The sequence below is a fragment of the Lytechinus pictus genome, chromosome 9 (genome assembly GCF_037042905.1).
Source record: "Lytechinus pictus isolate F3 Inbred chromosome 9, Lp3.0, whole genome shotgun sequence".
NCBI classification, from domain to species: Eukaryota; Metazoa; Echinodermata; class Echinoidea; order Temnopleuroida; family Toxopneustidae; genus Lytechinus; species Lytechinus pictus.
The window spans coordinates 14,236,049-14,262,732 of NC_087253.1; the positions used below are offsets into that span (position 1 = coordinate 14,236,049).

General features: G+C 37.8%; 1 protein-coding gene across 2 annotated transcripts; it reads left to right on the plus strand.

The window, feature by feature from the left end:
• The first annotated feature begins 1,082 nt into the window (after positions 1 to 1,082).
• LOC129268245 (arylsulfatase I-like) lies at positions 1,083 to 21,274 on the plus strand. 2 transcript variants are annotated; one of them, XR_010294650.1, is made up of 12 exons: positions 1,083 to 1,236; positions 3,594 to 3,748; positions 7,077 to 7,236; positions 9,027 to 9,139; positions 10,566 to 10,676; positions 11,549 to 11,674; positions 12,706 to 12,835; positions 14,054 to 14,408; positions 14,860 to 14,996; positions 16,268 to 16,435; positions 17,311 to 19,503; positions 20,069 to 21,274. XR_010294650.1 is itself a non-coding variant. In XM_064104753.1 (11 exons), the coding sequence occupies exons 2-11, from the start codon at positions 3,623 to 3,625 to the stop codon at positions 17,442 to 17,444; spliced, it is 1,560 nt and encodes a 519-aa protein (XP_063960823.1). In that variant the 5' UTR covers positions 1,083 to 1,236; positions 3,594 to 3,622; the 3' UTR covers positions 17,445 to 21,274. The 2 variants fall into 2 exon arrangements, 1 of the variants encoding a protein (XP_063960823.1); XM_064104753.1 differs by having other exon boundaries at positions 17,311 to 21,274.
• Positions 21,275 to 26,684: the final 5,410 nt, after the last annotated feature.

Consider the following 26,684-nt stretch of genomic DNA (forward strand, 5'->3'; position numbering starts at 1 on the left):
GAAACCAACAACTGTTTGGAATTTTGGAGTTATATTCGCTTAAATTTCATTTTTTCCTATAATAATATGAATATATTTTAGAAATTGAGGCACAGGAAATACTATTTTTTTGCATGATAAATCGAGTGCGTAGCTTTAGGACCCCTTCTACATCGGGTGGCGAAATCAAGAGGTGTTCGGAAAACATGGTGAGATTTTCGTATTAGTGAGTTTTGCGATATTTTCTTCTTGGTTAATGATCTTTAGAATGTTTGCCACAGATTAGTGAAAGATATTTGTTGAAATATTAAAATTGGGATAGTTTTTATTGTTTGAAAACAAAGTGCGTAGCTTTAGGTCCCCCCATCATACTTTCCTTCTAAAATAAAAGATCTAGCTAGCTCTAAGTCTAAATCATGTACATGGGATAAAACTTCATTTCCGACATTCTACGCTCTCGTAGTTATTTTTAAAACAAGAATTCATCAAAAAAATGAAAAAATATTGTGAAAAGACGGAAGAGACTTGCCCGATGTTTACGCCGCCATCTTGTTTCTTATTGTACTTCCCCAACGTTACGGACGTGAGCGCAGAAATGTCGGAAATGAAGTTTTATCCCAATTCCCATGTACATGATTTAGAGCTAGATCTTTTATTTTAGAAGGAAAGTAGAATTAAATCTCGGGGGCGAAAGTTTCAGGGTTTTTTGCGGTACACGCAGCTCAGATGAATAGCGAGGACTCCCTGGCTTCGTTTAGAGTAAGCCTACGTTAGTAAATGATTTTTACTCTCAAGACGCCGCCGTCAAGCTGCCCTCTCGGCCGATAGATATAATGAATCGTAAAATACTTGCGATAAATATCAAGCGATCTTTATGATTTATCGACTGATGCACGCGTGTACAAGCTGCCAACTTAGAATCAGTAACTTAGGCCATGAGAAGTAAGGTATTAGATTTGCGTCCGAAAATTTTTCAAATGACATGAGGCTTTTTTTCATTATTCATTATTTAGCAGGCCAGGCGTGTACATTTTTGCTTATTACATGACGTCATCCAGCCACTGCCGAGAGCCAATTTATGAATGAAAATATAGTAAGCATGCGCATTGCATAGCCCCACACAGTATTCCACCAAAACAAGTGTGCAATTCTCTATCACCTCGTACCAAAATCGACCTAGAATTTCACTTTCCTATATTTTATATGAATTATGAAAGGTATTCTCGGAGGATCTATTTTCTCACCGATACCGCACAGGTAAGTGAATTTCGATTACTTCTTGCTTTTCAGTCAAAATCTTACGAATTAGCGTCGATATGGCATCGTGTTCGTTGGAGTTTGTAGAGTCTATCGCAACGTGTACAAAGTCAATTGATTTCCGGGTTTCGGAGCGTCGCGTGAATATGCATGAAATTGCCGAGTCTCGATAATTTTTTATCGATACTGGAGCGATCCGATCACGAACCAAGACCATCTCTCGCGTAGACAATGTGACCGGTTATCGTTATCGCTATCGATACTTTCGCACGCAGTCCGAATGAATTATTTTGGCGACCACGTTGTCATGATGTGATCTGCGCGATCGGCCAATCAGCGATCTCTGATTTGCTGAGCCGAGACGGTCTATCCGTTTTACACAGTACAGTCTATGGACGAAGGTGCGCTGCAGCAGTGGTATACCGTATGCACGTAGTAAGTGCGTATTTACTGCCCTGCGATGATTTGGAACTTGTAATTTCGTGATAGAGAGTAAATAAATGATTTTTTTTGAAATAATGAATTTTTTTTGAAATAATGACATTTTCATGCGGGAGGTTTTGGAGCATGCAGGCGGTGGACGCAAATCTAAAACTTTCATTCTCTTGGCCTTAGTTAGATTTTAAAAATACTTCATTACTTCAATACTTGCATCGGCCGATAAAAATCATGAATCGTAAAATACTTGCATTGGTTGATAAATATCATAAAGCGATCTTTATGATATTTATCGGCCGATGCAAGTATTTTTAAAATCTAAGTTGGCAGCTACATCATACATGTATACAAATTACAAGCGTGTGGTATCTAGATCAGTAGAGGCGCACGGCCAATATTGGAGACTGTCTCCAATGTGGGAGATTATCTCCAATAGTATTATCAGAGACTTTTGTAAAGAATTTGGGTATCCAATTTCAGAGACAGTCTCCAGTTTTGGAGACCAATTTCCTTTGTTTACATTTGCTGCAAAAGGATTACCTTGGCGGCAATTAAAAATGTGATAAGGAGATTCCTCATGAAAAATTACCCCTTTTCACCGTCTACTTTAAAAATTCACCGTCTACTTTTGTTTTGATAAGGATTTTTGTTGTCAATCACACACAAAACAAATGGGCTTCTGACCTCGGTGAGACAAAATTTTGGGTGGAAAAAATCATGCTTTTGTTGGTGTTGTTTCTTTTGTCCTTTTGCAAAGCAAGTCTCCAATGTGGGAGATTGTCTCCCCTATTGGAGAGAGTCTCCCATATTGGCCGTGCGCCTCTACTGTAGATCTAGGTATCGATAACAAAGACACCAATGTGGCGACCAAAACAGACTGGCTAAGTAAACGCTCGTGCTCTTAATTATTTTTCGAATTTACTACTATTTATTGAATAAATATATGCAAACTTATAAAATTCGGGGGGTAAATATTGTTTTGGCCCATGTACGTTAGTTTGGGCTCAAAACGTTAAGTAAAATGTGTGATTTATTCTAGTTTCACCGTGGGAAAACCTATGGTATATAGAGACCAATGCTATCCCGACCCAGGCTCCATGGAGAGTAAGCCTACGTACAGTAGACTGATTTTTACTCTCCAGGAACCTCCAGGCTAATGAAGATATGCCTAGAACTGTTTCACTGGAATAATGCAAATCTTTAAAGGACAAGTCCACCCCAACAAAAAATTGATTTGAATAAAAAGAGAAAAATCCAACAAACATAACACTGAAATTTTCATCAAAATCGGATGTAAAATAAGAAAGTTATGACATTTTAAAGTTTTGCTTAATTTCATAAAACAGTCTTGCATTTTATTGTATGAAATATGAAATATTCTAATTTTCTCCTGATTGTCAAGTGAAACAACAATTTATTCCCCCCTGAAAATGTGGAATAAGCATTGTTCAATACTATATGGTTCAGTCAAGTGAAATATTATATTATTCAAACAATAAAAAATAGTGAGGGACATCATCGACTGTCTCATTTGCATGCTACCGAGTTGTGCATATCAATGCTTTGTGAAAAATAAACGAAACTTTTAAATTTCATAACTTTTTTATTTTACATCCGATTTTGATGAAACTTTTAGTGTTATGCTAGTTTGATTTTTCTCTATTTATTCAAATCAAAAATTTTCTGGGGTAGACTTGACCCTTAAAAAATACAATTATTGAAATCAGATAATAAAGTTAAACTTTGTTTTCCAATTTTGATGAAGTTTTCAGCATTTTGCTCTGTGAAATTTATTCTCTTTATTTAGCTATGAATATTTTCAGCCTGGAGCATCCCTTTAAATTCTCCTCCAAAAAGAAAATTTTTCAGCTGTCTAATAATTTGTATAATTTATATATTTACTTTGTCCAAATGAACAGTTCCTGGATTATTAACAGATAGGTGGACCATGGAATTGAGGAAATTATTCCAGCTCAGTGTGTGTTTCATGTTGATTCTGGTAGAGGCAAGGAATAGTAAATCAAGAGAACATCAAGGACCACCGCACATTATCTTCATCGTAGCTGATGATTTGGTAAGGGTTACATTGGAATACTCCCCAGGGAGTGGAGAATGTCTGATTGAATCCAACGATGACTGGGCTGATAATTTGTATTGATTTTTTACCTGATTGCTATGAAAGCATGAATGCTTGTAAGCAAGTAACCAGAGGACCGATGGCTTAAGGTCCTCTCCGAGGGACTTGGTAATGCGGATTAATGCCTTACCAAAGGGCATTAGCGCACAAAGTGGGAACCGAACCCGGTCACCGGAATCCGAAACTCCTGCTCTACCGACTGAGCTATCGCACCTATGTATTAAAACGCATCATTAGTAACCAGATTATTATTGAACAAGGGGATATGGTTTAATACAGGCCTCAAATTTATAATGGGGTAATGTCATTTAATATGTACATACAATCCCCTTCATTTGGGACCTTCATGAAATTTTCTGTCTCTGATTTCTGGTTCTTTTGACAGGCTGTAATGCTCTCAAAGGACTAGGACTTGGTCAGTTTATGAAGGGAACGAAGACTTGCGAAAAATGGGGGTCGGACGCACAAAAAGGTTGATCATTCTATGGAATTGCCCAATGGTGGAAAAGCAATATTTCTGTCTTTACAGTGTAGAGCACATTTCTATAATACAGCACTATCAGGAATAATTTAGAAAAAAAGAAAGAAATCTCATAGGTCAATGAAAAGGGCATTTAGGCCAATCAGTTGGGCATCCAAGACTGTGGCATTAGTGGCCTTGAATAATAAAAACCCTCTGGGCCCCGTCTTACAAAGAGTTAGGATTAATCCAAATAATCTCGAGTTATTATGTATATGGAAATCCATCAATGTCATAATTTTTTCTTTAGGAAATTTGCCCAATGTCCTTTGAAAACAAATAGAAGCATACTGAAATGTCAAGAAAACAGTAAAATACTTCATTTCTTGAAAATATTTTGAACAAATGTATGTAATTTAAATGTTGACGTTGCTGGTTTTCCATAGTTGTGGTTGATTGGGTCAATCGCAACTCTTTGTAGGACGGGCCCAGAAGAAATTCTTGCTGCCGTATGCTGGAGAAATTACTCTTTTAAAGCCATGTTATCTTGGCTTGTTCAAAAAGGATAGGTGATGTCGGTAACCATATCCCCGGTTTTGCCGAAAGAGTGTGTTGGGACTTTAAATTATATGCCATTCTGATTAGTTTCGCTGAGTTTTGAATTCATAAAAATTTAACCTTCAAACAGCCATTTCAAAGAGGCTATCGTCTTGATTGGGTCATTACCACAATCTGTTATTGCACAGGTATTGAGTTGACTTCTCAATTTATTTTCACTGCAAATTGTAATTCACTACCCACTAGAGCCAAAGATGAGGTGTCTTGAAGGTTATTAGCAAATCAAGAGTGGATTATATATCCATTTTCTGTAATATCTACTGGTTGTGACAGATTTATAGAATATACTGGTATAGGGACAGTGATTTTCCGTTTTACCCGTAAATAAAACAGAAATTCTGTTTTGGGTCTTATACTTTTCATGTAAAAAAAATATGGAATTCACCTTTGCAAAACGGAATTCAGGTTTTTGTTGTGTACATTTTCAATGACAAAACAGAATTTCCATTTGTAGATCAAGTTAAAACGGAATTACAGATTTTCAGAAACGGAAAAGACCATGTTTTGAAAATCACTGTCTCTACTGGTACTTTAGTCTACAGTTCAGACACACAATATCAGGAATTATTGCTATCTGAATTTTCCTCTGTGTGCAAGTGTAAAGTTCTTGGATTTGGTCAAATCCATTTAACAGTGTATTGCCCTGTGTTTATCACTAGTTAAAGGAGAATGAAACTCTTGGAGCAAGTTAGCTTTTGTGAAAGCAGAAAAATCAAAGAATAAGATCAACAAAAGTTTGAGTAAAATAGGACTAGCAATAGAAGAGTTATGAGCATTTGAATGACGAGATCACTAATGCTATGGAGATCCTCCCATTGGCAATGCGACCAAGATCTATGATGTCACAGATGAACAACTCTCCCCTTTTGGACACTGAAAATATACCCCAAAACATCTCTTTTTGCTCATTCTAATCATATGACAAACGATTCATCAATGATATAATGTTGTGAAACCTCTGTACTTGTCCTCTCATAAAAAGAACACCTCACCTTGTGATAGACTCTATAAAAGTGAGAATATAAGTGAAATAAGTACTAAAGTAATGAGGAAGTTGTACGTGTGTGACATCACAGATCTTGGTCGCATTGCCAATGGGAGGATCTTCATGGCATTAGTGATCTCAATATTCAAATGCTCATAACTTTCTTATTATTCATTCAATCTTCCTCAAACTTTCAACAATATGTTTCTTTGATTTTTCTCTTTGATATGGATCCAGTTGGTTTCAAGGGTTTCATTCTCCTTTAAGTAATATAGTTTTGGTTTGTCATTCATGAAATAATTGTGTAATTCAGTAAATGCTTTCTATGTGGATTTGTAAACCTTGTAAAGGTTGGTTGTAATTTTAAGCATATTCTTTTGTTCCTTTGCACATATGGGAAAACCAGGGGTGAAGTAAGTTTTAGCTTTTAAAGATACATTATTCTGCATATTTGATCTGTTTTGCGAAAATATTACAGTTAGGTTGGATACTTCATAGGGTTGAAGCTGTAAGACACCAAGGGCCTTGAATACGAAAATCATCATTGTAATGGTGATAGCAAATTCGTCTTTAGAATCGTTGTAGCATTCACACGTTCACTCGAAAACTGTGATTTGAATTCATATTCCTGAGCGAAGGCGGTATTGTGTCCTTGGTGACTTGTCAATCAAACCCAATCAAAGCACTGCATCGCAAAAAAGAAACTACGATGAGTGCATGACAATATATTATCTATGGAAGTGCTTGAAAGGTCACGTAAGCTCCACCCCTCAAAAGATGTTTTGGAGGTCAACCCTTTCAGACGTAAAATTTGTACCGTAATTTGAGTATAACTTAACTGGAATTCGCCTCCGAAGGAGAATTCAAATTTGTGATTGGGATTAGCGTTTGTGATTTTTTTGTTTGGTTTCACACGTGCTAAATATTCGTCATTAGCCTTATTTTTACCTTACAGACAACAGATATTACTCTCTGGTCTTTTTATCAAAGTGGAGACAATGGCAGAGTGGTGTACTGCAAAACCGCAGCACTCTTTATTCTTCACCATGGAAACCTTCTGAAGCTTCTACATGTATTTCATATTGGTATCACTGTTATGGATATGAGGGAAATTTGGTGAGAATTCACAATAATCCATTTATCATTCCCATAACCAAGCCTTCCATGAATATATATATTTTTTTACAATTCAATACTACCAGGGTTGGGACGATGTCAGTCTGCATGGATCAAGCCAGATACTCACTCCGAACATCGACGGGTTGGCACAAGAGGGTGTGACGTTGACAAACTACTATGTGTCACCCATCTGCACTCCGACAAGAAGCGCCATCATGACGGGCAGGCACCCTATTCATACAGGTGTGGAGTCTAGGTTTTCTGTATCACTTTAAAATTTTGTAATTCAGCAGGATTTAGACATTAAACTACACCATCTTCCTGTTGGGTTACATGACACGACAATTACTCCTGTGACAATTACTCCCGTGACAATTACTCCTGCGACAATTACTCCTGTGACAATTCCTCCCGTGACAATTACTCCTGCGACAATTACTCCTGTGACAATTACTCCTGTGACAATTCCTCCCGTGACAATTACTCCTGTGATAATTACTCCCATGACAATTACTCCTCCTGCGACAATTACTCCTGCAACAATTACTCCTATGACAATTACTCCCATGACAATTACTCCTGCAACAATCCTATGACAATTACTCATGTGCCAATTGCTCCTGCGACAATTACTCCCGCGACAACTACTCCTGCGACAATTACTCCTGCTACAATTACTCATGTGACAATTACTCCTGCGACAATTACTCCTGCTACAATTACTCTTGCGACAATTACTCCCGCGACAACTACTCCTGCGACAATTACTCCTGCTACAATTACTCATGTGACAATTACTCCTGCGTCAATTACTCCTGCTACAATTACTCTTGCGACAATTACTCCCGCGTCAACTACTCCTGCGACAATTACTACTGCTACAATTACTCATGTGACAATTACTCCTGCGACAATTACTCCTGCAACAATTACTCCTGCGACAATTACTCCTGTTACAAATGCTCCTGGCATTATTTTTGTAGGGATAGGGTAAGGGTTGCAATAGGGTTTATTTTGAATAGGGCTTATACATGTAGGTTTGTGATACCTGAAAAGGGAAATTCTCCTGGACATCAAATATCTCAATTTGCCTGGTTGAATTATTCCGCCTACAACATGTCGTTTTAAGGGTGAATCCATTTTGTTCTGCTTGTTTGTAACTGTTAGTTACTCTGCTGCAGTTATTTTCAGGTTTATGGTACTGTTCCACAACATTTGCTCCCGGGGAAGTTGCTCTTGCCGAAAATTTACACATAAAACCGAACATAAAACAGAGCTTGATACCTTATCCTAATCCTCAGATGGCTTTGAACACATCCCCCCCTAGATCACAAATCTATAAACCATTTCAGTCTAACAATTTTCAACAGAGCAACTTTTGTGTTACCTGGATAGTGCATTAAATATCACTTTATTGTACGGAAAATCAGGTTTGGCAAGTTTCATCAATATATTTCACAAACAGGGATGGCCTGGAAGTGACTACCCTACAACACCCCCCTCCACTTCACCCTCCTCCCCTTCTCCCTCCCCCTCCCCCTTCCCTATTTTTTTTTTAATGTAATGAATAAACATAAGTAGAAAAAGGAGAGAGAAAAAAAGAAATGGGTAGAATAAAATGACAGAGTAAAATAAATAAATGAAAGGTCTCTAAAGTCTAACACTAATGCTCTGACACTAAATCATCGTATAATGATTTCAATTTTTACATCGTAAGTTTGTTTTAGTAGAAAAAGGAGAAGAGAAAAAAAAGTGGGTAGAATAAAATGACAGAGTAAAATAAATAAATGAAAGGTCTCTAAAGTCTAACACTAATGCACTGACACTAAATCATATACTGATTTCATTTTTTTCATCGTAGTTTGTTTTGCCCCTTTCAATATATCTTGCCCCCTCTCCTTATATTATCCACAAATGCACAGATTGGTGATGAAAATTCTACCAAGCTAGAATTCCTTCAGACAGGCATGCAACATGATAGCATTGTAGGGAGCTATAATTTGTTATAGTCTTGCTTTTCATACATCATACAGGCATGCAACATGATACAATAGCAGCTGATGAGCCATGGGGACTGGGTCTGGATGAGAAGACTATTGCCCAACATCTGAAATCATTGGGATACAGCACTCATGCAGTTGGGAAGGTGGGTTTTTTCTGTCATTCTTTGTGATAATATACATAGTAGAGTGCATAAGTCAACCTTATATCTAAGTCAAATAGTAGCATAACTCAAATAAATTTTTCTGATCACATGTGACCAGCCACTCCAAAACTCACAATAAGCTGCCCGAAATGAATTATGGGATTTTTTATTGAGTCTGAACAAACACATCCTAAGCTAACCCACACAAGTAATTGATTGAGATGAGCACACTTTGCTATCCTGGCTACACTTTCAAGCAGTAAAAACAAAATGGCGTCGAAGAAATTCTGGTATCTTGTTTTATATTCAACTTTACAACCTGCGATCTTGAAAGTGTGAAGAAGGATTACTCTTTATGGCTATTTACAAAGAATATTCCCCGTGATTTATTGTTGGTTTTGGGATGACTTGTTACATAAAGGCTTTATTACAACTATGGTAAACTTTGTGACTACCATTTGAAACCTTTGTGATTGGCTGCTGAGCCCTGTTACCATCATGGTAGTTACCATAGAGTTATCATGAAACGGGCCCCAGAATAGTATGCACAGTATGTGTTATTTACATCTTCAGAGTAAAATTTCATAAAGATGAATAGATTACAAAAATTAAGAGAGATTTGAATTTAGGCATCCTCAGGCATTACTTTTAGGGCTGTGCTACTGATTTTGAATGTTAATTTTTTTTCGCCTGCATAGCATAGTGAGACTATATAGGCGCCACTTATCTGACGGTGGCGGCGTCAACATCAAATCTTAACCTAAGGTTAAGTTTTTGAAATGACATCATAACTTAAAAAAGTATATGGACCTAGATCATGAAACTTGGACATAAGGGTAATCAAGTATTACTGAACATCCTGATTTTGTTTCAGGTCACATGACCAAGGTCAAAGGTTATTAAGGGTCAATGAACTTAGACCATGTTGGGGAATCAATATCGAAATCTTAACCTAAGTTTAAGTTTTTTAAATGTCATCATAACGTAGAAAGTATATAGACCTAGTTCATGAAACTTACACATAAGGGTAATCAAGTATTACTGAACATCCTTCCTGAGTTTCAGGTCACATGACCAAGGTCAAAGGTCATTTAGGGTCAATGAACTTTGGGCATGTTAGGGGTATTTGTTGAATTGGCATCATAACTAAGAAAGTTTATGGATCTAGTTCATGAAATCACAGACATAAGGGTAATCAAGTATAAGTGATTGTTTTGCACACATCTTAGATCACATGATCATGGTCAAAGGTAATTTTGGGTCAATGGACATAGTATTTTATTATCATATGAATGTTTTCTTTTGTGAATAATTATTCAATAGCTGTTTTCAAAGTCAGCACTGCTGCTATATCAAACCACGTAATGCAGGTGAGACTGCAAGAGGCGTACCACTTGTTATTCATTTATTTTGCTATTCTTTTCAGTGGCATTTGGGATATTATGCGGAGGAGTACATTCCAACGAAGAGAGGGTTTGATTCATTCTTTGGCTACTACAACGGGAGAGGGGACTACTTTACACATGAGGATAATAAGGTGAGAAAATATGTGCTGCAAGAAGAAGGGGGGGGGAGGGTAGTGCCCCACCCCAAACCCCTAAACCCCCCCCCCAATAAAAAAAGAATAAAAAAATGAAAGCTTTGTGAGGGCAAGATATTGTGCGTTAATTTTTATCTTACCCTATCAACCTCTTTTGTGCTCAGAACATTCCAGCGTCAATTGGTAGATGAAGTTGCAGTTTACCTAACACGAACACCAGTGGGGTGTTTCATAAAGCTGTTTGTAAGTTACGATTGAATTTACAAACGACTGGTGATACCTACTTGGGTGCTATAATCTGTTTATCATTCATTTACATGTAGTACAAGCTGGGGTCCGTTGCAGAAAGAGTTGCGTTTAAACGCAAGTAAAACAATCAGTCGCAAGTCCCAAATGCGCGCTGTTATTGCGCATGATTTTTAGAGTTTCGATTGATTGCAACTCTTTGTGCAACGAGCCCCTGGTTTCACCTGTCATGTGTAAAGTCGTTTCTAAATTACGAACACCCCCAGCTCCCAGTCTAAAAGTACATTGGTGGACTATAGAAAGTACTGGATCTCATAATGGCCTTTAGACATACATTGTACGTATCTAAGCACTTTACAGATATATTATCACCCTGGGCATTGTATTCAACGAGTCATTACCTCTGCACATCCTCCACTCCCTGGGGAATATTCCAGCCAGTCGCCATTGAGCCTCACTCGGTACTGGACAAGCAGTGATGACTTTCACACACTACTGGGTACCCATTTAGCCCCTGGGTGGAGAGTTGCAAAGCGTGGATTTACGCCTTGATCTAGACCCATGTCGCGCATCAGTTACATCATCTGTGAAACTCAGAGAAGATATCTTATTTTCTCCTTTAGGCTGGTAATGCCGGTTACGATCTTCACAAGAATGGGGAGGTCTACTGGAGCGCCTTTGGTCAGTATTCTACAGAAATCTTCTCCAGAGAAGCTCAGCAGATTATCATGGACCATAATGCCTCTCAGGTAAGACTATCAATTAATTTGTTTGGTAAAACAATGTTTAATGAAGTAAAGACAATTACATTGGTATATGTCATATTTCAGTATACATGTAGCTGTAACATCTCTCTTGAACTCTTCAAAAGGCATCTTAAAACATACCTGGATAAATATGAACCTTAACTTGTAATATGCTGTTAACAATGCTTTATTAATCATCTGGAAAATGTGCATAAAATCCAATTATTATTATTGTTTTTTATATTAATATGTATACGTAACCGAGGCTCCACACTAACTTTTTTTCTTGGTGGCCCGCAAAGCAATTTTGGTAGCCCTAAAACAATATGAAACATTACAATTTATCAAAACTTTGGTAGCCTGGTCAGGCAACAAAGTGTGGGCTTTTAAAGAATTTTCGTGGCCTGACTCTCATTTTTGGTTGCCCCGGGCCACTTCTAATGTCGAGCCCTGACATAACATATTAGGTTATATAGATTTGAATCAGTGATAGGTCAAAATGGCATGACATGACGAGGGCTGCAAGGACTGCATTTGTTATTTCCTAGGTTTTAACGTCACTCTCTGCTAATGAGTAATTAGGAAAATTGGTTGTAGATTGATGAATGCACTAGTGAGTATGAGTAGTATACATCAATGGTGTATTGAGCAAAAACAATTGAGGGTCCAGATGTGGCGTATCGGGTAATATCGATAAAAAGTTGCGAGCTGGTGAAGCGAGTGAACAAAAATTTCGACATTGCCATTACAAAAATTCCAATATTGTGATAGTTTTCAATATCATAATCAGATGATAATAAATATCTCTTTTTTTTTCTTGGTCACGATATTTTTGGCAGAAATGTGCACTGGCCAAGAACCCCCATCTGTATGCCACTGATTTGGATAATAAACACTTCATTCTTCATAAAACACCCCCAAGATTTGTTAAGTTAATCCCTATTGTTTTATGGTTTGTTATGTACCATCTTTGAAATGACAAAGAGTTACACAATACTATTACGAATTTCTCTTTCTCTATTTTTTTTGTTTAGCCGCTGTTCTTGTATCTTGCACACCAAGCAGTGCATGCAGGTGTATATGAAGCTCATCTGCTAGAGGCTCCGGACAAGTATTATCAGAGGTTCCCTCATATCAAAACAGAAGGGAGAAGGAAGTATGCAGGTAAGATTTTGCTCTTGTAGACCCCCTCCTCCACCCCTATCCCCTTTCCCTCCCTCACCCTTGCCACTCTCTTTCTTCTGTCTTTCGATTACCCTTCCTACCCCTCTCCCTTTACTTCCCTATCCCCTCCCCTACACTCCCCCCTCCTCTCCATGTCCCCTTCCCCTCCCTCCTTCTCTCCCTTTCTTCCCCTTCCTCTCCTCCTTCTTTCCCCCTCTCCCTTTCTTCCCCTTCCTCCCCTCCCCCTCCTCCCCTCCTCTACTCCTTCTCTCATCCCCTCCCCCTCCTCTCTTCCTACTCCCCTCCCCCCTCCTCCTCCTCCCCCTATCTTCCCCCTTCCTCTCCTCGTCCCCTCCCCTCCTCTCATCCCCTCCCCTCCTCTCATCCCCCCTCCTCTCCTCCTCCTCCCCTCCCCCCTCCTCCTCCCCTCCCCCTCCTCCTCCTCCCCCTTTCTTCCCCCTTCCTCTCCTCCCCTCCTATAACATGGAGCCCTGGGCCCTGTCTTACAAAGACTTGCGATTGATCCGATCAACCACAACTATGGAAGGCCAGCTACATCAACATATAAAATGCATGTTTGTTCAAAATTTATTTTTTATTAGATATGCTGTACATGTATATTCATACATTCATCGTTTTCTTGAAGATTTAGTGAGATTCTCTTTGTTTACTATTAAAGGAGATTGTGCGAATTTCCGGTAGAAAAAATTATGGTATGGATGGATTTCCATATATTTGAGATTGATTGGATCAATCGTAATTCTTTGTAAGACGGGGGCCCTGGTATGGTCTCTGGAGCACTTCATGAAGCAAATTTTTTCATTGACATCTGTGATAAGCTATTGAAATTATCACATCTGATAGGCGCAGAACACATTGTTAATAAAAGTCAATAATTGTCTGCTTGGAACACTCCTAGTTCTTTCACAACCTAGTCTAGGAAATGGTGTAAATATGCAGAAAGTCTGACTGGTGGGCAATTCCATAAAGTGATTAACCTTTTTGTACGTCCGGCCCCCATTTTTCTCAAGTCTTACTTCACTTCATAAACTGACCAAGTCATTGTCAATTAGAGAACATTACAGTCGAAAGAACAAAAAATCAGAAACGAAACATTTCATGAAGGTCCCACATATAGGGGGTCGGACGTACATATTTTATGAAATTGCCCTGGTGTAATTTTCTTACCTCCCATTGTATACTTTATTTTCTGATCAGCGATGGTTGCGGGCTTAGATGACTCAGTCGGGAACATCTCCAAGACGCTACGGGATACCGGTCTCTACGATAACTCCATCATCGTCTTTACGACTGACAACGGAGGCCCCACCAATGGCTACGACGGCAACCACGCCAGTAACTGGCCCCTGAGAGGGTGCAAGCATACGCTATGGGAGGGCGGGGTCAGGGGCACTGCCTTCGTGAACAGCCCCCTCATCGAGAGACCAAGACGCTTCAGTGACCAGATGATGCACGTCTGTGATTGGCTGCCAACGCTCTATGGCGCCGCCGGAGGTGACCCGAAGGAACTTGTGAATTTAGATGGATACGACCAATGGGATGCATTGTCAACGTAAGTCTCAAATTTCCACTATCATAAGGGGGCCCGTTTCATAAAACTTGTTATAATAACAACTTTGCATTTACAGTTGAAAGCTACTGAAATTCTTCAATTTGATTGGCTAATAGTGTACTTGGTATAGAAATTGTGCTTTTATTATAAAACAGGGCCCACATTGTCTACAATTTTTAATATTTTCAAGGCAAGACCACTTTCACGCAGGGCACATTTTTATTTGACATGTACATCACAAATGAAAAAAAAATAAATAAAAAGGGAATAACAAATCCCCAAGGCCAATTATTCAATTTTAGGTGATACACTGTTCCATGTGATACAGCCCTTGTGACGAAGCGAGTTCTGTCCTATGGTAGATAGAACTTCATGTCAATGTATTTCTTCAAAAGATTATAATGAGAAACTAATAATTCCTTTTACTTGGCTTTTTCTTTATCTGTTTAAGTAATGCAAAGTCTCCTCGGATTGAGATTCTTCATAACATTGAACCAATCTTCAACTACTCAGCTATCAGGATAGGCAATTATAAACTTCACTATGGTGCTTTTTCAAGTCATTATTCTGGATGGTATCCGCCTGAAGGTACGTTTTAATATTTCCACATATGTATATACAAATGAGGCCAGGATTTTACATACATCCAGGAAATTTAAAGAAAAGTTGACACTTGCCAATAATCATAAAATTTACTGTATCTTATAATATTTGTGCTATCATGACAGATTTGAGATCAAACAAATGAGTATGTCATGCCCCTTCATCACATTGCTTTGTCACCAGGAGCTTAGGTGTCATTTTCCCCCAAAATTCTTCATATTTTAGACAAATTAAAAATAAAGACTTGACAAAAACATTTCATATTTGTGCTAGTTACTTCTCACAAATTACACTGTTTGTTCAGTGGTGACATATCATGATAGAAAATGTAATATAAATCATATTTGACATCTATATATTTCTATGAAATGTTTGAAAATATAGCGTACAATAGAATACATTTGGCATGAATATTTTATTTTTTTCTACAAAGAAAATTCCACCTGAAATATACTTCAATCCCAATCATGTGAAAGAGCTTAATACGCTCTTTCATTTGATACCCTGTTCATCATGGTAGTTTTTTTTTTTCTGAAGATATAGTAAATTTTACGATTTTTGGCAAGCGAACAAATTTCACAGAATTCCATGGGTGTATGTAAACTTTTGTCCTCAATTGTATATGTTTTTGTCTAGCCTGCCTAACAGAAGCCAGGCATAGGTGTCATTTTTCTGATGGCAGCATCAGTAGCATTGAAATCATAACCAAGGTTAACTTTTTGAAATGGCGCAACTTTGAAAGGCTTATCATCTTGCACGAGTGTCAGGACACAAAATCAAGGTCATAGGTCATTCAGGGTCAATGAACTTTGAGCATGCTGTGATATCAATGTTGAATTCTTCACTGAGGTTCATTTTGTAAATTTCAGCCATAATCTTGAAAGTATATGGATGTATTTCATGAAAGAAATAATTAGAGAAAGGAAAAATAGAACATAAAATAAAGAAAAATAAGAAGGCATACACTCCAAACAGACTCTTTTAAGTTGATTAATCAACATAATTTATGATTAGATGAATTGGCAATCTACCTTAGGGACGGTATATAAATGAGTTCAATTAATGTCAGCGAATTACTCTGTTTTGATCGTTCAACACAACTTTATTATATGCATCATTTCGGTTAAGATACAGTGTTTCTAGTAAATGCTCAAAATTTTGCTGACCTCTTTCTGACATTTTATTAATTTGTTTGAAATAAGTCTTTGTGAACTTTTCCTGAAAATATCAACAAGTTTTCCTTTTAATTTCAACAGGAGAGAGTTGGAATGAAACAGAGAGAGTTCCCAATGCATTTGTAGTAAACTGTCCACCCAAACCAGATAATGCCTCAACAAACTGTGATTATGAGAACAACAAGCCTTGTCTTTATAATATCAGAGATGATCCTTGCGAATATAATAATATAGCAGATTGGAACCAAGGTTAGTATTTAAGTGGTGGTAGTCATGGCGATGATGATGATAATGATGATGGAGATGATGATGATGATGATGATGGTGATGATGATGATGGTGATGATGATGATGATGATGATGGAGATGATGATGATGATGGAGATGATGATGATGGTGATGATAATGATGATGGAGATGATGATAATGATGATGGAGATGATGATAATGATGATGGAGATGATGATGGTGATGATGATGATGATGGAGATGATGATGATGGAGATGATGATAATGATGATGGAGATGATGATGATGATGTAATGGTGATGGTGATGATGATGATGACGACAACGACGATGATGATGATGGTGATGATGGTGATGATGATGGTGGTGATGATGGTGATGAGGATGAAGATGATGGTGGTGATGATGATGATGGTGGTGTTGGTGGTGATCATGATATGATGAATACAATGATACTGGGGTTGGTGATAAATGATGATGATGATAATTGTGGTGATGGTGGTGGTGAAGATGATGAAGATGATAATGGTCATGAGATTGATAATGGTGATGATGGTGATGATAATGATGGCGATGATGGTTATGGGGTTGGGATGATGGTGATGATGATAATGGTCATGATGAGGATGATAATGGTGATGATGGTAATGATGATGGTTGTGGTGGTGATGATGGTGATGATGAAGATGATGATGGGGTTGGTGATGATGGTGACTAAGTTGATATTGATTATGATAGTAGTGTTCATGGTTCTGATGATATGATAATTACGATGGTGTTGGTGGGGGGGTGGCATTAATGATGGTGATGGTGGGGGTGGTCACAAAGCAGTAAACTAAGTCAAAGTTACCTGTATCTCCTCATTTTGTCCTCCAGCTGTAGTCCAGATCATGACGTTAAGACTGGAGCAGCATCGGCAATCAGCAGTCAACCCGAGGAACCAGCCGGGCGATCCTCAGAGCAACCCAAGACTACACGGAAATGCTTGGGTACCCTGGGTGGAATTATAGCAGTATTGGAAAGTTGTATCGAAGTGATGTCATCACACGAAAAACTATAAAATAGAAACTATGAAATGAAATTATTTGTTTGTGTATTTCAGCATTTTTGCTACCATGCTACCATATATTGGCACAGCATGATGAAAAGCATCCGCAACCAAAATTTAGTCATATTGTTCCAAAGGGGCCTAGGATATGGCAGTGTGAATACCAGCTTAGCCCCATTTAAATCAGTGTATAGTGGCCTGGTTTCAAGCAGTTATGAACTCATTTTACAATGAATTTAATGGGGCATATTAGGTATTTGGCCATACTTTGACCAACAAATTAAAGAGCGATTCATGACCCATTTTTTACATGTAGGTTTGTCGTGCTCTTCCGAATTATGGCCATGAAAATACTGAAATGCACAAAAAACGATGACGACACACTTCCGTACTCTATCAGGGTAATTCCATAAAATAGTTTGCCAGCTTGTGAAATTTTTTACGTAGCTGGTGGTGTTTTGTACTGTAAGCCGTTTGTAAAGTTATGTGGGACCTTCACCACGCCTGTGTGGTTCTTAGGTGCAAAGTCACTAGCTACTAGCATTGTGTAAGTAAACCTTCGCGCATAGGCACGCGGCTGTGTATAAAACATATGGGGAAAATGATAGAGGGGATTCGGGAGAGGGCACAAGAGCGGCGTACGGGAATAAATTCCACCTTTCCTTTCCCACAAACCTCTAAAATATATTCATTTCTAATTTTAGAAGAAAAAAAATTGAAAGAATTTTTTTTAATGTGAAAATCGTTTATTCCTCTACCCCTCCACCATTTTCCTCAGAAGTTTTGTACACAACCCAAAATGGCGATACGGGAAGGCTGGCAAAGGTTTACTTACTCAACGCTGTGGGGTGCTCTTCATGAGCATTTCATTACGCGCTCTATGTACTGTCCAGTCTTCCCTTATAGTGTCTTTGTTTTTACCTTAAATGTTGTCATATCAGGATTTCAAGAAATATTGTTGACAAAGTGTAGTGATGTGCGAACGGGTTTAATAATGAACTGATACACGTGTATGTGGGTGGATGTGTGTTTGGGTGGGTGTGTGCGTGTGTAATTGAGTTTTACTGACATGTATCCATCTGAGGAGTGTTTCATCAACATTATTGTCGGACAATTTGTCAGATCTGACAACTTTCCTTCATTCTGATTGGCTGTGAGGCACTGTTACCGTGATTACTGTCGGATAAAATGGGACAGTCCTTTCGTGAAACGCTCCCCAGATGTGATTATTCACGTCTGGAACCGACCTTTAACGTCACCATCCGAGAGTTGTGGCCTGGGCTTGGTTTGTGATGAATTGCAAATATGAAAGAACTGCACTGATTGGTCCCTGGTCAGTATTTTAAACCTAATGGGCGTGTAACATTGATATTGATTGGTCAGTTCATTTAGGACTTGATCGCTATTTTTTGTGTTATGGAGCCCAGGGCTCGAACCTTGAACCTCTGCATCAGTTTGTAACTTCCCCCTATGTGTAGCTTGGATTACAAGCGTACACCAAAACGTCCAGTTGTAGCACAAATTGTGTGGGAGATCTTTATTTCACACAGCGGCAAAGAAGTTTGTAATATTGAGAAAAAAAATGATGCACATTACATACAGCACAATGTTTGTTGCTGTTACGCACATGATTTTGTATGACAGGGCATCAGTGGATTGATCTGAATTTAATCCAATTTTTGTATGAAAAATTAGTCATATTTTGAATATTTGAACATTTTTATTTTGAATATTTGAATATTTGAATATTTGAAACAATAACCTGTTTCAGTAGACATGTTTACAAAGCCTGGCTCTTGTTTTATATGGACTTATAATTTTTTTTATACATGTACATAAAATAACAAATGTACAAGTTTGTATTAAAACTACACTGTTTATCATGCTATCAAATTGAATGATTTCAGCAGCTTTAAATGTGATTGCAAAATAGACATATGTGCACTATGGAGGAAACAGGCCCCAGAAGTTATTCCCTTTTAACTGTAAACTAACAGTATACAAATAATGCACTTAAACGCGTGCATATATGCAGGGCCAAATGATGAACGATGTGCGAGAAGAGCCAATAGATATACCGCACCGAGGTCCGCAGGACCGAGTGCAGTATATCCATTTGGCAAGTCAAGCACAGAGTTCATTATTTAGGTCCCCTATGGACAAGAATGCGTGTATTGTTTGTTTTATACAACCCCCCCTCACCCTTGTAACTGAGTTGCCCCAAATGCTATATTGGATCTAAATTCTAGATAATTCCAGAACTCGCACTATCCTGCACTCTGACGTCAGAGTGCAGGATAGTACATTTGTTATGACGTCAGAGTGAAGGATATTGCATTTTGGATGCAATAGTGCAATTTGCTGAATATCATGTGATCTGATTTGGACCAATCAGATTACAGAAGATTCTTGGGAGTTATATAATACTGGCACGTATGCCTATAAGATGTACATGTACTGTAGACTGAATCATGTTTAATAATAATAATAATATAGGGTATTTATATTGCGCACATATCCACCTTGTTAGGTGCTCAAGGCGCTCCTATATTACCCTGCTAAGCTAGGCGTTCATAGCGCACACAGCTTTTGTTTGAATATTTGGTGCCAGATTTGATTTAAATCAGCACTGGAGAAGACTCTATTTCTGTGACATTCCATTATCATGTGTTTAAATTCTATCTTGCGCTCATTATTGAAGAGGCTTTTTATTTGTGAGGCTGACAGAATGAGGATGATGGTATACAAATTTAGTGAGTAGGCATGAGTGCGATGGTACGAGATATCGCACGAGTTGAAAGAAAGACGCTCTGTTAAGTGTGGCGCAGCCAAGTTGACTGGAGTATCACTCTTTTTCCATACAGAATATTCTCTATTTTGGTTGTGCAATGGCCCAGAAGTTACAGTGGTACTCAAGTCAGTGAACCCCACCAGAAAATGAACATATTTAAAGTTATCAAGGTAAATAATAATATGTCCATTTATATAGCACAGTTACTATGTACATATACTCAACTGCGCTTTGATACTTTGTATCGTATTATTACCCCGGCTGTAGCTGAGCCGCCATATTAAAACCTGCCATGGCCTTGCACGGCGCTAAAGCGTTCAGGAATAAATCCTACCGGGTACCCATTCACCATTCACAATTACAAATATGTAATTGTGAAGTCAGGTGATAACATACATTCAATGAAGTTTGTTTCTCTGGGTTTGCGGAACATTGTTGTGTTGTTATCTCCTTTCCACGCTCAGCATGAAAATGTGCATTTTGTGGAAGGGTTCATTAACTTTTGAGCACAACTATACATACAAAGAATAATTGACTCTTCCAGCTTGAATCTAAGTAATGAGGAAAGAATTTTCAAAGCAAAAACCTTTCATAGCAGCAATGTGTATTTAGCCAGGTGGCCCTACACATATCCTATTGTAACTGCATTGTTTACCTAGTACAATGAATTGAACTGTATTTTGACATTACCTTTAAAATCATGCAATGGTACATGTTGGATGGTATATGTGCAATGGTATGAATGTTTTTCATTTAGCCTCATTTGCTTGCATACAAGCTAAGTTAGTCGTACAATATTATTATATATTGAATAAATACAGTCTTTTACAGAAAGGAAAAATTAATTTTCTTTGTAATTCTGTGATTTCCTCGATTATTATATTTTGAAATGGGATGAAAAATATATGAGTGTAGTATGATTTTAATGAATTATTTGGTAAATTATATTTGTCGGGAATATTGAAGAAGTAAACATGAAACACAGCATTCCATAGACAGAAGTGTGTAGTAAAACTGTTGTTTAGTGTGATACTGTAATTCGAACAGAACGTAACTAGGGCATAACATGCTCATTACATGTATATAACAAGGGAATATTGGGACAGAAAGAAAAGAAGAGAGAGAGAGAAAAAGAGATAGAGAGAGAGAGGAAACCAAGATTACCGGAAATAAAGACAAAAGAAAATGAGAAGAGAGAGGAGATAGGATGAATGAGGAAAAGAGTGACAAAAAGCAAGAGAGTGGGAGGAAAGAGACAGAAAGGAAAAAAATATAAAGGAGGGGAAGATGCTGAAGGGAAATGGGAAGGAAGACCAACAGAAAGGGCAGAATAAAAAAAAAAATAGACGGAAAAAACTGGGCCTATATTACAAGACTACGCAGCTTAAAATGTTGCATCTTCACTCTCGTGTTTTGAGAGCGTATAATGTATTTCAATATATCGACATGGGCAACAAAATTTGATAATAGTACAATAATGTTGTTTTATCTCAGTATTTACACTTCACATTATAAGCATGATATCAGGAGCTGCGGAACTTGGGTGGGGGGGGGGTGAAAATCGTGTACAAAAACATAAAAATGTCCATTTCATTGTGATTTTTTTGCATGGTCAGCCCCCCCCCCTCACATTCAAAACCAATCAACGGCCCCTGAAAATGTTCTTTTTTTAGAGAACTATTCAGCTTGCTATAGTCAAAGAATTGTTCACATCGTAATGCCTCCCCCCCCAAAAAAAAAAAAATAATAATGATACATAAAAAATATGAGATACCATTGGACAAGCTTGGTCGAAAACAACTCTTGCAATGTGACTACCATGGCAGCAGTGAAAATTAAGCTTCCTTATTGGCTCTCACAATGAAACTTAACATTTCAGCAAGAGTTGCTTTCATGCATACCAACTTTATCTACATTTGCCACTCTCCACCCAGGTGTAATAAATGGGTACCCGGTAGGAGGAAATTCCTTGAATGCTTGAGCGCCCGATCAGGGTAGTACGCAGCGCTTAGAAACAATGTATTAAGCGCCATATAAATGTTGCATCTTATCATTTATTAACTTTTTTTAATGAAATGGGACCCTGAATCTATTTTCGAACAGTATCATATGATTAAAAGAATAAACCAGTTTGGTTTGTAATAGATTATATTGATTATACATTAGGACTCCATAGATATGGGCATGGTGGCTTAGTAGTAGAGTGCCCGCCTCGTGAACGGGGGGGGGGGGGGGGGGGGGGGTCTTGGGTTCGATCCCTGGCTGAGTCATACCAAAGACTTTTTAAATTGTGACCTGCCGTTTTGCTATGCGCATTTAGAATGAAGGAAAGTAATAAGAACATACAGTATGTAATGCAGGGCCCGCTGGTAGAGCAGTTTCGTAATTAAAGTGGCTACCCTGGGTGAATAAAATATATTATTATTATTGTGATTTATTATAAATAAATAAGTAATATTATTACTATTATTATTATTATTACTACTATTATTATTTCTATTATTATTATTAACAATATTATTCTTGTTGTTGTTATTATTACTATATTGTTTATATATCACTTTGCAATGTATACTGTTATTTATATTTATTATTTCATTGTAACTATATGGAGTATTGTGAGCCAAATTATGGTTTAATCGCAACCTTTATTTGTGCATAACTGTTAGTAAAATCAATTTATATCAAATTACGACCCAGAAAATATGAAAAACATTTGAGACAAAAATGTATATATTTGCCTGAAGGTGACGTATAATTGTAATGGTGAAGTCTTCTTTTTGTTTGTTTGTTTATTGATTTATTTACTTACCACTCGTGGGAAGGAACACTCTTTAAGCAAATGCTGTTTTTCACCTGAACAAAGTTCGGCAGAGACCTAGTAATCACTTTTACTTTTTGTCTGTCGGTCCGTTAGTATGTTGGTCTGTTAGTCCGTCGGACTCTAACAAAAATTGTAAATTTTTTGCTCAGCTTGCTGTCATTTCTTTATTTTTACATCAATTATGTTCAAACTTGGTACATAATGATCCTTGAGAATGAATGGGTCAAATTTCATCCAGGGGTCAAAAGGTCAAACGATATGTGGTAATGTTTATCCTATTTTAAAGATTTTGTTCAACTTGCTCTCATTTCTTCATTTCTGCATCAATTTTGGTCACACTTGAATAAAATGATCCTTTGATAATGCAACATGTGTGTGGTTGAGGAAGACGGGGTCCAATGTCATCTAGGGGGTCAAAATGTCACGGTTTTTTCCCCAACTTGGTCTCATTTGTTTTTCATCAATTATGCATCAATTACGTTCCCACTTGGTACATATTATGATCCTTATGTAATACCAAATGAGCGTTCATGAGGATAATTGGGACAAAGGTCATCTAGGGGTCAAAAGGTCAAATGATATGAGGTCATGCATGTCCATCCTTTTTTCAAGTTTTTTTGTGTAATTTGTTCTCATTTCTTTATTTCTGCATCGATTTTGATCATACTTGGTTCAAATGATCATTGAGTAATGCCATGCGTGGGTTATTCAGGACGATGGGAGTCAAAGGTCTTTGATGAATTTTCCTCAAACCTTTACCAATATTATTTGATTTTTTTTTCCCCGGTAAGTTCACGGAATGCGAATTCAGCATGTTTTGGAACGTGCGTTATCGATCATAAGCAGAAGACACAATCCATCATACGTTCAAGACATAGCGGTGTTTACAAACAATCTGAATTGTTAAAATACAGGGTAGAAATGCAATTAGATTTGATAAACATAAAAAATTAGCTGCAATTTTAAAACTAAAGCAGATTTAGTTTCCAAATGGGCCAAATTTAAAGTAAAAGTACCATTATTGATTCGCAAGATAGGATAAACTGCTACTTATAAGTAATTCTAAATATATTTAGATTTAGGATCCCCGATTAAAGGTATACGATGGACGAGTGGTTGATACTACTCTAGACAATTTTGAAATGGGTTTCTATATGAAGGAAATCCAAAAAAAAAATGTCAGGCGACCGGATTCTGTGTCAGGGAGGAGATGTTATGTTAAAGTCGGGTGTCCGGGTGGCGCATGCCTGGGCTGCATCAGAACCGAATCAGCTGCGATTTCATCCGATGGATGGCTTCGCAGCTGATTCGGTTCCGGTGTATACTATAAGAAAATAGGCCTATACGCAAGAAATTAATCAGCTGAGAAGCCATCCATATAGACGTATTCGGGTATTCAGTCTCCCTCCCCGAATGCGAGAAAATTCGCGAGGGATTCAGGAACATTCGTGGAGGGATTCGGCTCATTTTAAAATGTAAAAAAAAGGAGCCGAATGCCCCCCCCCCCTACAAAAAAGAAACAAAAAAATCCCGACTGTGGCCACGACTAGTTTCATTCGGGCCACATTCGAGATGTACTCGGATGGAATTCGGTTGGATTCTGGGAGGCTTTCAGCATATTCTGGGCAGTCAATTCTTGGCGATTCTGCTCTGATTCGGGACCTTTTCGCCCCCCCCCCCGAATCGGGAGCTCCCCGAATCAGAGACGAATAGGTTCCGAATCTACCAAATTCTCCCGATTCAGGCTATATTTGGGGCGAATTTATTCGGGAGAATTCGGTTTTGATGTAACCCTAGCTTTAGGGTAAGAGGTGCATTTTTTATATATTCAGAATGGTGTGAGCAGGTTTCAGAATCGAACGTTCACCCTATGTCAATTTAATGGGGTCATAAATTGATGATGTTTTATAAAATGATAAAATCATTTTTTTTCTCTCTCAAATACATTTCAAAAGTAAAGAATGCAACAATTATTTGAATGAGATTCTATCACAACTGCCAATATAAATACACCAAATGCGGATGTGAAACAATTTGTTAATATACTGAAGGTACAATTTTTTTTCTCCAAAAAGTGACATTTCATTGATTTTGTTTAAACTCACGGTACATGAGAAGCTGCTGGCATATGATGAAATAAAAATAACAAATCTGATATCTTTCAAATATTTGATGAAGTTTCCTTAAACATTCAACAATATCATTTAGATTATTTTTCTGCTGATTTTACAATAAAACATTTGTAAGGGTGAACTCCGTAACACAAAGATTAGCGATCAATCGCTAAATGGACTGACCAATCAAGATCAATGTTACACGCACATTAAGTTGAAAATAATCAATAGGAACCAATCAGAAGTGTTCTTTCATATTTTCTATTCATCGCTAATATTTGTGCTGCGGAGCCCGTAACGCACATTCAGCATGTTGTGAAGCGTACGTTATCGATCATAAGGAAAAATCGATCAGTAGTAATGGAAGCAGCAGTGTTCGCTAAACTCTAAATTGTTTGAATTACAGGAATATGAATCACAATATGGTCTAAAATTTGATAAATATGTTTTGATTTAGAACTGAAGCGCTTTTAATCTCCAGATAGACCAATATAAAAGTATTAATAGCCTTATAGATACTCCAAAAATATTATAAACTGCTACTTATTAATAATTCAAATTGGATATTAAATTCCCCTTTATTTACTAGGCGTTGTGGCGTGCGCCTGCAATCCAAGCTGTGGGGAAGTTACAAATTGATGCAGAGGTTCGAGCCCTGGTCACGTCTTTCGGATGGTGACGTTAAAGGTCGGTCCCAGACGTAAATAATCATATCTGATTGATACACGTCTGACAAAACTCAAATACACACACTGAATGGCCTTCTGGTACTTTATATTAAATTTTTGTCGTGGATTTTGATATACGCACGAAATCCACTTAAAACATAACAGGCTGCGCCGGTGTCATAGGACTTTTAGCCCGGGTACCGGCGCGCGGTCCAAAACGGCTAGTTGATTAGTACCGCCAGTACAAAACGACTGGTTGAAATGTTTGCCGAAACGACAGGAGAGCCGCCGTTTGGTTCTGTATTCGTCTGAATGTAGTAAATGTAGTAAATATATTCCATAAATATCTACTTTGGTGAAATGTTTCAATATATATATTGGTGTGATTTTTAATGTAATTTCATCCCCATTATTTATATAATTCGGTCTAAAACTAAAAATGTTGGTACATCTAGATAAGAGGTATTTCAGCCTCGTACGTTAGGTACCGGTACCTGTTTTGCGCACGTGCAGCGCTGCACTGCTTCGACAGTTGAGACGATACGACGCGGCTCAGTACCGCACTGCACCGCGTCTCCTTTTGGAGTAGGGCTACCCTAACGACGTTGTACCGGTATTTGTTTTTAACCTTTTTTTATTGTAAAACATGTTTCGTGATTTTCTTTCCCAATGCGAGGATATCTCGCATTGGTTAAAACAGGCTGGTACTAAAGCGAAGAGATTCCTATCCTTTGAACACATCCCAGGTCTGCATATTACGTCAAAATCTATACATCACAAATTATATATTTTTTTAATTAAACAG

Excerpts from the sequence above, each read along its gene's own strand:
- LOC129268245 (XM_064104753.1), top strand. The coding sequence starts at position 3,623 with ATGGAATTGAGGAAATTATTCCAGCTCAGTGTGTGTTTCATGTTGATT. Across the intron at positions 10,677-11,548 it reads TTACACATGAGGATAATAAG|GCTGGTAATGCCGGTTACGA; the intron begins GTGAGAAAATAT and ends TTTCTCCTTTAG. Across the intron at positions 14,997-16,267 it reads TGGATGGTATCCGCCTGAAG|GAGAGAGTTGGAATGAAACA; the intron begins GTACGTTTTAAT and ends TAATTTCAACAG.